The sequence below is a fragment of the Myotis myotis genome, unplaced genomic scaffold (genome assembly GCF_014108235.1).
Source record: "Myotis myotis isolate mMyoMyo1 unplaced genomic scaffold, mMyoMyo1.p scaffold_m19_p_68, whole genome shotgun sequence".
Taxonomy (NCBI): Eukaryota; Metazoa; Chordata; class Mammalia; order Chiroptera; family Vespertilionidae; genus Myotis; species Myotis myotis.
In genome coordinates, this window is record NW_023416377.1 from 99,782 (window position 1) to 112,005 (window position 12,224).

Consider the following 12,224-nt stretch of genomic DNA (forward strand, 5'->3'; position numbering starts at 1 on the left):
GTCATGCGGATATGAAGTACAGCATCGGGGATATAGTCAACAATATTGTAATAACTACATATGGTGCCAGGTGGGTACTGGGAATATCGGGGAAACACTTGTAAAGTATATATGATTGTCTAACTGCTGTGCTGTATAACTGAAACTAATACAAAATAATGGTGAATGCAAACTGTACTTAAAAATAAAATTTAAAAAATTTAATAAAAAGAATAGCGTCTGCAAGTTGACTTTTAAAAATGAGCCTGGTGAGGACACCAGCACCGGAGTTACAGATTTCCAGAGCATCTTAAGCATTTGTCATCTAGAAACAAACAGATCGCCAAGCAGCAACTGAGATCTCTTCATTTTGAAAATGCTTTAATAAGTGTCAACCACACTGTTTTGCAAAATGTAAAGGTACTATACAAATTCTTAATACAAAAAGAATAAATTAAAAGCAGATTTCTTTTTAATTCTGCAACTTTGTCTACAACATACATCTTTTTCATTGATTACAGTTGAACAGAATCCAGTAAAATCGTTTTACATGCTCTACAGTCAGTTTCAGGAGCAACCTAATCCTTTTCTCCCCCATTATTAAACTAGAGTCCATTTTACACAACTTGTAATAAACTATTGACATTGTGTATGAAAAACTTTACACCTAGTTAACTAAGCAGTAACTGGTCATCTGATAGCACCTGGATCGGGTTTGCTATGTTTAGAACTAAACTAATACTGAATGAAAACAGATTGGAATTTTAACTTCTCCAACAGTCACCTCCATATAATAAAATAAAAAATTCACCTGGCTAGCAACAGTCTGATATAGGTGTTTTCACCAGTCTTCTGGCTAAACAGGTAGTTTCTTATACATGTCCACAGTATCCAATGGGGCTTTATATCAGACCAGGCTTTATGGTCCATCTTTTGTTTTAAAGAAATAGGGATCTATAAAGAGCTTGCAAGTGCTTGTGTACAGTAACTCCATTGTTTCCCACCACATTGATCATTCATTAATCATGTCAGTCTCAAAGGACTAATACTTTATGTACACTTCGTAGTAACTGAACGCAGCTAAACAGTAAAACCTGTTTTACTTAATCTCTGTCTTTACTACCAGACTATTGTGATGTTGGTCTGAATTACAATCCCTCTCCTGCTCCATTTCTTTCTGCCCCCAGAATGCAGAACCCAGGTGTTTAGAAAGAATTTTCATCTCTCATTCCCTGTAACCCAACTGGGCTAAAAGCTTGACCCGATTGACTTCAGACTTGATGCTCCATTACTGTACATGTTATAGAACCTTGTCACCTTTTCTATTTCCCTTTTGACTGACTGCTCCTGTTGTACATAGTCCAGTTTGATTATTCACGAATCAGTTTTGGGAGAAAGAAAAATGGCCTGATGTATAATGTTTCCAAGTGGGGAGGGAAAAAATCTGCTCTTTGTAGCTTTGACCATCAGAATAAGGGCAACGAAAATATACCCCCCCATCAATCCCCAGAATCATTTCAACATTATAACCAGTTTTATGTATCCTACAGGGTTTACCCCTAAAGTGTTCTGTGAATAGTAATCCCTTCCGGTAGCTGCTATCACCAACCTAGCTGTGCACAGGGCCTCGCAGACCAGGCCCTGAATCATCCGGATGGCCCAGCGGCTGTGAATCCACATGCTTTGCCCACTGCAGCAGAGGGTGCACCAGGTTATTTTGTTTCATGTCCATCCATACCCTCCTGGTCTGGTGGAGTCTATTGTTATTCTTGGATTACATATACATAAAGAACAAAGATTTTTCTTTTTTGCTAAAGCCAACTTCAGTCCTGTTCTCCCACAAAACTACTCCCACCCTGGCTCCTGTCTCTGGCTGCCCCAATGCCTTTCCGGTAAGTCATTACAAGTGAGGAAAAAATATCCCCCCGCCCCCCCCCACTTGTGCCAATAAGCACAGCATACCACCTCTGTGGAGACCGTGTTTGTGCCATTTTGAATACCCAACTAAGAGTGTGCACTTGTTATTATTATAAAAGTAGTTTTGAGGCCTTTGAAGATTGATGGCTTTCCAGTTGTGTTTTAAGCATAGCTCAAAGCACATGTAAACGTGCAGCTCCCACACCACAACGTTTTTTGCTCTTCTTCCTTCTTTTGGTGCCTGCAGGCAAATGTGCTACATCAGGTGGCTGACGCTGTTGTAGGCATGTGGGCCCCTTGGGAGCTGATATTTTTTTCAACCCTGCTCTGCCTTAGTAGACACATGAGTAAAATCTTTCTACCTAAGGACATAGTTGGGTTTTTGAATAAGAGACACATTGGTAACTGAAGTTGGAGCTGAGCTCTTTGCCACACAAGTGCTAACAAACATAAAATGAGCCACAACAGTTAAACACTTGAATGAATTGCAATGTGCTTTTCCCTTGGTTTCCCGTAAAAAATATAATGAAACACCTTGTGCAAAACAAAACAAAACAAAAAAAAACCAGGATCATTTTACTGGTTGTTTTAATGAGAGAGAACCTCTTTTGGCATCATCACCTTATGTTTCCTACAAATCCCAAAAGGAAAGCAGCTGTGTCCTGGGCTTGGGCACCGACCAGGGCTGATAGCACACTCCGCTGCTCCCCACAGGTCTGTCCTCAGCGTCCAGACTCACGGAGATCCGACTTTCGCATCACATCACTGAGATTTCCAGGCTCTCCAGAGAGAGAAGGTGGACGTTAGGGAGAGGCATAAAGAGGGGAAACAGTTTACAAATGGTTGACTTGGACTTGGGTGTTGTAGCAGTTTAGAATTTGAAAGAGATTTTGTTACACAAAGAATGTCTTCCTCTTGGCCCCTCTCATTTTTGTGTTTTAATTTTTTAAATCTTTGGCAGCATAGAACTGATTGTGATCCTCTGATACATCTCTGATGTGTTGAGCGTCCTGTTTCATTCCTCCCCGCTCCCCCAAGAGCCACTGCCCAAGGAATATTTCAGGTGTTAAGAACCTTCCCACCAGGCGGCCTGTTCCTGAAGTGCCTGGCTGGTGCCTCCTGGCGGCAGGCTGGGCACAGCTTAGCAGACTTTCTGGGCCACCGGCAGTATCTCCTTCCCTGTCCTCTGTAACACTTGTCCACAGGAATTCGAGGCCAGCCAGCTTCCCTGATGGTTCCTGGCCTGGGGGCTGTCATGGCAGGGGGAAGCCATCAAGGTACCATTAAGGACAGGTGCCTGGCTCTCTGTAGGCAAGAGAGCCAGGGGACACACAGTGGGACCGGAACCTTCCATAATGTCTCCTCAGTCAGGTTTTTGAGTTGTGAGGGGATGCGGAGACAGGAGGAAAAAGTGCTGAGGGCCAAAGCTGGTGCAGGGTGACGGTGTGTCTGGGTAAGGCAAATGAGAGGCAGTGAGGTGATCTCAGAATGGCGTTGAGGCGGTCAGATTGAGGCCGGCTGGTTCACACGAGGGTCCCCGGCTTGGCTTTCTCCTGGCCGTACCACTGGACGTCAGCTAGTTCTGGATACAGGGGGGAATCCAGGAAACAGCTGTCACTGTAGCTCCTGCAGGGAATCCAAAGAGAGCAGACGGTGAGTGGGGAGTGGCGTTTACCAGCCTGCCTTCACAAGCGCATGCTGATTTTGTAGGGTTTCATACTGAGCAGTAGTCTGCCCTGTCCACAAAGAGCTAGGCCTGATGCAGTGCTGAGTAGACATAAAGGGGACCTAACACTCGACATCTGTGAAGGAGGATAGTGGAGCTAACGCTTACTTATGCAGTTGGCCTACATGCTGGAGTCGCCCGGGAAATCTCAAAAACCTCAGTTCTGGGCTTCACCCCAGAGGTGCTGGTTTAATTGGTCTGCGGTGCACTGGGTGTGCTAGGTATGGGGGCTTTCAGAGACCCCACGTGATCCCCCTGTGCAGCAAGGCGAGAGCCCCTGCGGCTGGGTTTCTCAGGTTTCCTTTCCCACAGAACAGCTGTGTTGGGTAGTCCTCCCTGGGCCCCAAGGGCTAACCAGATTTTATTGTCCTAGGAGAGCATTTAAAATGTTAGATTTCCCCATAGTGAAACTGGAGTCATATTTTAAACTGAGTTTTTAAAAATGTTGAACCATGCTTACTATTTCAAATAACATGTTTTGTGATTAGAAAAAAGGTATATTGAAAATATCTAAGAAAGTATATAGAAAACAAGAGACTTTTAAAAAGTCTTTCAGGTAGGCAGCACTATGTAGGTTGAGTAGAATGAATTTTTACATATCAAGAAGCGATCACAGAGCTACGTCTACGTATGTTGAAGCCGGTAATCACCACTAGGGATCATGTTCAGGAAAAAGAGCCCCTCTCTAGTGACCCTAAACTAGCTCTTTCAGGGTAAGATAAAGGTCAGACATCATCTGGGTGAAGGTGGGAATGAGCTGGAGTTTGCCCGTAGGCCCTGCCTTCTGGGCCGCAGTCCCAGATGTTGGCGTGGCTAACCTGGTGCTCTGTCCCACAGCTGTGATGTAGCCTGGAGTGTCTTCTGTGCTCATTTTTGTGTTTTTTGCTTTTTACTCATAGTGTGATTTCATTTGTGCTGAATCCTGAAGGGATGAAGCCTCTAGGCCTTTGACCACAGCCTTCAGTTTTGGAAAGAATGTTCCTGTGAAGGACATTGGGCTGTGACTGTGAGTTAGTAGGTCTGTGTCTTGTTAAGGGTGGATTTTCAAGTTTGACCTCCCAGGAGCATATGCCAGTGAGGGAGTTGGAATATCTCTTTAGAAACACCATCGGACTTTCCATAAATGTTAGAAGATTCTCTCCTCTGCTGCTGATTTCCCCGTACCTAGTGCTAGGGTTAGGGTTGGGATGGGTGACAGGAAGAGCCCCCAATCCAATGTGGTTCAAAGAAAAGCAAGTTTAAAGAGCATCTTAAACATGGCCTCAAGAACCAGTTTATGATTGAGAATGATCAGTCATCGTCACTTTTCTGTTTGATTTGCTGACTTCTCTAGGAACAAATAGATGAAGACATTCTGGATTTTGTAAATGTTTCTCATCTGTCTTTTTTAAAAAAACCATGAAAGCTGGGAAATCCCAAGGCATCTATAAGTATACTGTGGGTATACTGTCTTAATGAGAGTCTTGTGCCAGGAACCCCGGTTAATGCTGTTGAAATGTGGCTTCAGAAGCAAAGTAACAAAATCTCTTAATTAGGTCCTAGCCATGGATATCTTAACTAAAGAAATGGAGCATTTGCATGGTCCATGCCTGACTCCATTATAGCCTCCCTGCAAAATTCCTCTTTGCCCTGACAAAACAGACTTGTGCCATTGTGCCTGCGAATTGAGAAACTTTTTGTGGCAAAAGGTGGTTGGACCCCATAGTGGACATTGGCTGTTCCTTGGGGTGAGTGAGGAGGCTGGCGCCCCGGTGGAGTCCCTCTGTACCTTTATATGGTCCTGGTGGCGCTCTCCAGCGGGTGTCACCCCATACCCTCACCCTGGGGTGAGTAAGTGACTCAGGTGGCCCAATGAAGAGTCCTCCAGCCACAGTCACTGGTTCACAGGCTGAAAGCTGCAAGGCCAAGCAGCTTTCACACCATGAAGATGTCAGTTTCCTCCTAAGAATGCAGTTACAGGAGCAGGAAGTGGACATGCAGATGGAAAGAGAACTAGCAAGTCCTGGCTCCTCCTTTGCCCCAAGTCATGAGCCATACCTCACTAGTTTATCAAAGAAGAGTTGGATCCAAGCCATATTTCTGGAAGTTGTAATAAAGTAAGGTTAAAACTTTTCATTAATATTTGTGGAGAAGACACTTAAGATTTTTTTATTTGCCTAAATTCCAAGTAGCCTTCCCCATCTTTTTTTTTCCCCTTCTGATAAGAATTACTTCCCTTAAGTTTACATTTGAAAGGAACAGCCCAGATGAGAACTCCTGGAGAAGACCAAGTAGAACATTTATATCTCAAAGGCACTGGAAAAAGTGTTTTCTGAATCCACATCTTTTACAGTATCTGTCAGCCTTTTGAGATGAATAGGGGAGGTTTGGGGATTGGTAACAAGGATAGGTGGGCTCTGAATTGCTTTGAGTGCTGCATTTCTACTCTTGTAAAGACTAGATTTGGAGGACAAGTACAGTTTTTGATTCCTCAAGAATTGGGTTGTGACTTAAATGAATAAAGCCAAAAAGATCTCAAAAATTTACTCAGTTGAATTTTGGTGTTTTTTTTTTAACAGTCTGATGGGAGTGGTGGAACCCAAAGGAGGTATCTCACAGCTTCAAGGACGAGAAACACAGGCTCTGGTCCCGTGAACCTTTTGAGTTCTCTTTTACCCCATTTGCGAGGGCCGTGGGTAAGTTCCTCTGGGTCCTGAGTTCAGCTCTCTTTGCGTTGAATTATCGGTCTAATTGGCTTCCCAATATAGGCCTAATGGGTTAGTCTGGACTGACACGAAGCTCTAACAGAGCACCAATCACTAGCCCTTGGTTAGTCCGCAGTTCACACTGGTTCAGGCTGCAGTTTTACTTTGGGAGCTGCTGCTGGTGCACACCTAACGCTTTCTCTTGGCCAGTCCGCAGTACCATCTCTCTGGCTACTGGCGGTTTCTGTCAATGTGCACATGAGGTAAAGGAGTAATAGTTCTATGGTTAATGGGAATCTCAGAAGCCAAAGCCGCAAAACTGATGGGCACAAGTTGAGCACTTAAAGCTGTTAGAGGGCTTCCCAACTAACTCCAAGACTCATACGAGGATAAGGTGGTCATGGAACAGGCTAGACTGACACTGGATCACCTGCAACCTCAAGAACATGTTCAGGCATTGAGGTCTTAATTTGGCTCTGAGAGACCAATGCTTAACTAAAGAAATGGAATCTTTAAGATTCTGCCAGAAACCTTATTTTTGGCCATCTGTTTTTTCTATAAACTAGTGACTTTTGTATTATCATAATTGTCTCAAAACCAAAATTTTAAAATTAAAATTTCTGTTGTATGTTTATGTATATATATATTGAAAATAGGTAATGTTTTTCTATTTCTGGGTAGCATTACCAAAATTAGTTTGTAAATAAGCTCTATTTAACTGGCTTAAAGGAAAATAAGCACTTATCAAATTAAGTATTCTAAATGATCAGAAATATAGAAACTTAACCCAGATGTTTTTCAAAGTTTATGCAATCTAGGATAAATATTTAGTAAATAAAAGCTAGTTTAAGTGTGTCGGTTCAATTAAAATAGGTATGTATTCAGAGTTACCAGCTTTACTATAATGCAGAAATACAACTTATATCCTGGTCAAATAAGTTTGGTTATCTCTGTTACACAATTTGTCAGCAAGGAAAATAACAAGATTTGGTTCACTATTTAATATCTTGAGAAATTTTCTTGATTAATCTAAACACAATTGTTAAAAACAAGTGAACAAATATGACCACGAGCTGGTCATGGTCTGTATGTTTCTCACTGGGTAGAAGCTTTTCCCTGTTGCTTTTTTTTTGTAGCAAAGAAATTACTTGAAAACATCATCCCTCCCTGGGGTGCCCCTACTGCTTTGCACAGTGACCTGAGAACTCATTTTGCTGGCCAGGCAATCCAAGAACTCTGCGGAGCCCCTTCTCTGCTCCACAGAGGCTGCATTGCCCATATCGCCCTCAGTCTTCAGGACTAGCAGAAAGGCTGAATGTGGCATCATTAAAACCCAATTATGAAAATGTTGTGAGCCTTGGAAATTCCCTGGACCAAGGTGCTGTCACTGTTCTAGAGAATCTAAGGGTCCTTCCTTAACTTTTGAAAAACATAAGCTTGCTCCCTGTGAAACAGTAACCTGCAGACCCATATAGCTGCCTCATTCCCCATACCCTGACCATCACATTGCCCAATGTGATCTATTAAAATATTGCTAGCTCCCGATTTTCTATTTCCAATAACATCTCTCAAAAGTTAAAGAAGCCTATGCTGAACAAGAATACAGCCTGACCTCTGATTCCTCTCATGACCTATTTCCTAGAGCAGCGGTTGCCAACCTTTCGGAACTCACAGACCACTGGTTGGTGACCGCTGTCCTAGAGAATATGTCTACTGAAAAAGACATAAACTTAAAGGACTCCCTCTTCCTTTGTTGGAAAGACCTTTCCTGGTACTGCTCACCAATTCCTGTGCAGCTAAACGTGAAGGCATCTGTCCCTATTTAAGAGTCACAGGACCGCCGAAACCGGTTTGGCTCAGTGGATAGAGCGTCGGCCTGCGGACTGAAGGGTCCCGGGTTCGATTCAGGTCAAGGGCATGTACCTGGGTTGCGGGCACATCCCCAGTGGGGGGTGTGCAGGAGGCAGCTGATCGATGTTTCTCTCTCATCGATGTTTCTAGCTCTCTATCTCTCTCCCTTCCTCTCTATAAAAAATCAATAAAATATATTAAAAAAAAAAAGAGTCACAGGACCTGAATGGACCAGCAAAGTCAGTGATGATCTCAAATTCGAGATCTCCACGCAGCCAGCAGCAGACAACACTGGATGTAGACAGCTATCCCAAACATGGACCAGGCCAGCAAAACTTAAAGCTTACTTCCAACACTGTTTTCCTCTACAAAAGTCACGAGGGGAGAAATTAATCAGACTATTCTACTTTTCTGTTTTTTCTCCTATTTTCCCTTGATCTTGTCCATATATAAAATGCCCTTGCCTGTATCTCCCAGGTGATTGCCAAGCATGGTAACTTTCTAGGCTGCTGGATTTGCCACCTAAAACTTCCTATCTCCCATGGTGGTAGAGACCCTGGTCATTCCTGTAACCAGTTTATTTTCTATCCCTAATGCCACCATAACCAATACCCTAATTCCCTTCCTGTCAGCTACACAGTATGCTTTTGCAGCCAGGCTCCCAGTGCCTTTTTTTTCCTTTTTCTGATTATAACTGTACTTTTTCACTTAGACACAAGTACCTATGAAACCGTAACACACTTGCAACCCCCAAGTTCTTGTGATTATCTATCTATATCACATCTGCTCCAATGATGACAAAATCTTACCAGCAGCATCCACCTTTGCAAGGAATTTAGAACAATTTTTTATTTCAGGCTAGGAGATTTATTTCCCAGATGCATCAAAACCCTAACCTATTCCTGCCTTGAATGTGCAAATGCAACAAACCATGCAGATGAATCATTAACAATGCCATTTTAGCAGGAGTGGGTTTGTGTCTAGTAGGAATTTATTTTTGTCTGTGGTGGTTTTGCTCCTTGGGCCTATGAATGCCTGTGCCTAGATGGCTGGCACATAACTGGCAAATGTCTCTTACTTAGGGTATGTACTGCACTCCTAACTGTCTACAACCAAACTGAGACACTTCGCTAGTCAACTCCCCTGAATTATCATCAAGTTATATAGGCATTCAGGATTTACTTCTTTTGGCAGATCCCTACTTGCCTGGTTAGAAGCAAGTACAAATGAGGTTATGATCAGAAACCCTTTAAACCATGGGAACATTGCTGACTCTACCAACAAAGGCCTTAGCCGCCCAACAAAAATTCCAAGACTCTCTAACTAAAGTTATCCTTGACAACTGGACAGCCTTAAGTACCTCTTAACTGAACAAGGACACATCTGTAGTCAACACCATTGTACTCGGATCAATACTTCTGAGAAACCTGAGGTCAAGCTCAACCTGATTTATCTTGGAATTTTGACTTATTCATCTGGTTACCAACAGGAGTTGGCTCATGGGTTACAATTTGGTCTCTCTATCCTATTTGTCATTTTATTTTGTATTTTAATTTTTGAAGTATTCAGTTGTTGTCTATCTAATCTTTGTAAAAAGTAGAAAACTTGATAGATTTGCCCAGCGTTTCAAACTGATATCTAACACCTATATCCTAGACAAAATCTCTCTGCCTTGACCTCCACTTTGATCCACTATGAGAAGTTGCTCAAATGTGGTCTTTTAGTTGTTACCAACCCTGAAAGCTTCTCTCACCCTGAGGAAGATGTCTAGTCATGGCATGGTAAAGGAAAATAAACAAAATGGATGAAGTCCATGCAGAAGAAACACCTAGCAATATATGAGTGATCAATACCCCCTAATAGGGACTTGATCAAAAAGTGGAAATGTAGACCCAAACTAAAATGGAGTCACTTATGTTATGGAAAAAAATGAAGATAGTCAACACAGGCTCATCCAGGAAACTTAATCTAATCTTAGAGGAATTTATAGCCCTTCTCAAATCAGCAGAAGACACCAGCCAATCTCCAATCACCAAATCTATTCATGCTCATGGCTGGTCTTCCTTGTTACCCTGACTCAGCTACCCTGGCCCAAATTTACAGTTTGGTTGTTGACATTTCTTGTTGTCCCAATGAGGCTACTGAAATCCACTTGCCATTTCCCTCTTCTATGGTACTAGACACCTGGGGATGATCCTCTTCTGCACCGAGGGACATGTTCTCCATCTAACAATGTCTTTGATCAAGAAAAAGGTACAAGAGGAAGAAAGAAAGCAACGCCTAAGTAATATGGTTCATCAGTGATACTTTCTGCAAAATATCTTGATCAAGAGGGGAAATGTGAGAGCATTTCTATCTAAAATGGGACTGCAGGATAGGAAGTGGAGAATGTCACACATATGCCTTCAGAAAAACAGGACTTAAGAGCTGAGAGACCAATTTCCTGTAAATGCCTGATGAACAGATGACAGAGACTTATCTCCCAACGACTGAATATCCACCAAGAATCTCTAACCTGGAGCCAATAAACTTACTGTGTAGACTCTGGCTGGACTCCACCTTGCCCATAAATATAGCCTGCCCTAAACCCTCAATGGACTCACCTGTAGCTGAATATATCATGCATTTCCAGAATTGCAATTCCTTTGCTATTCCTGAATAAACACAATTTCTGATCGTTTGAGCTTGCCTCAATTTGCCTCCTTATATAGAATGACAGCCATTACGGGCAGTGTTACAATTAGACTAGAGCATTCATTTAAAATGTGTACTTGAAAGCCAGGGCTCCCGAATAAAACAGAATGGGGTGCCTATTTTAACTGGCATGCTAAAACCTCCAAGAGGTGCCAAGATTCCAAAATAACTTCATTTAATGATTCACTGCAAAAGGCTAATAAAAAATTAAACACACAGTGGCACCTACAACAAAAGACTATAGGACTGACATGATTCCTACTACTCCCCTCCATCCTCCTTTACCTGAGTCCTCTCAGTCCTCTCTCTGAACCGCCTTCCCACTATAAAGAGACTGCAAGACCTGAACAAAAGTCTGCCAAGTCAGTGGCCTTAAAGATGCCCCTATACAGGCCACTCCCAAGGTTGATGAGGCTCTTAGGGATTTTCCAATAAACTGCTACCAGTTATTCCCTTAAAACAGCTGAGGAAAAACTAAAATTAAATCAGTGGAAAACCTTGCCAAATTCCTGGTAGATACCAAGGTTACAGTCTCTTCTTTAAACCCCACTTGCTCTGGAACCTGCAGAGTGGGTCCTGGGAAAACTGGCAGTAGCTGGTGAAGAATGAGAATCCTTCCTACAGTTGGCTTTCCTGCATCTCTGTCTATAATGCCAGGTCTATCAGTCAACATGGTTCGTGCCACACTGAAACATTTACTGTGAGGGAGAATGTTCTTCTAGAAATTATGAAATGTAATTATAAGTTTTCCAATACACAGAATGCTAGTATAGCAAACAGTTCACAATTGCTTACTTCTTAGTGTTCACCAGGAATTAAGGATTCTAAGGGTTAGAATTCTAATCAGTGTATCCTAGAAATTGTATGACATTCCTAGAAATCTTATATATCCTGGTATTATGAGTCATAATTCCACTTATTATCTTAAGATGTTGTATATCACAGAAATAACCAAATTTCCCTGTCAATTCCATTACAATGAGCTCTCGTCAGATCTTTAGCAATGGGCGTACCAGGAACTCTTGACCACTGGCACTGTGGGCAAATCAGGAGGTGCCGAATCATGGGTGCATACTTCACACCTGAAGAAAGCTCCACCTGACTTCTGGTCCTGTGCAAAAGCTGGAGACCTCACCATCAAACTGACTAGGAAAAAGGTAGCCAACATCAGAGTAGACTACTTCCCCCCTCCCAAGATGTCAGATAAAGAATGTTTCTTTCCATTCCTCCTTCCATCTCTGACCATTTTTTCCTGCTTCTTACATATGAGGGTCTCCATGACTCTTTTGTCTACTTGTATCTTGCTCAAGCCTGGAAAGCTATTGTTCATGTATCTCAGACCACTGCAAAAGTTGGTAATTTAGCCTCCAAAC

At 42.5% G+C, this 12,224-nt stretch overlaps 1 protein-coding gene across 6 annotated transcripts in view; it reads right to left on the reverse strand.

The window, feature by feature from the left end:
• Positions 1–343: 343 nt before the first annotated feature.
• Positions 344–12,224, reverse strand: part of LOC118659681 (FERM domain-containing protein 4A) — a 98,479-nt gene continuing 86,598 nt past the window's right edge. For all 6 annotated transcript variants that reach the window (XM_036315931.1, XM_036315935.1, XM_036315933.1 and 3 more), the window contains one exon: positions 344–3,522. Coding sequence is in view for 5 of the 6 variants with exons in the window: in XM_036315935.1 (XP_036171828.1) it covers positions 3,420–3,522 (103 nt within the window). In the remaining variant the exon portion in view is untranslated. The remainder of the gene's footprint in view (positions 3,523–12,224) is intronic.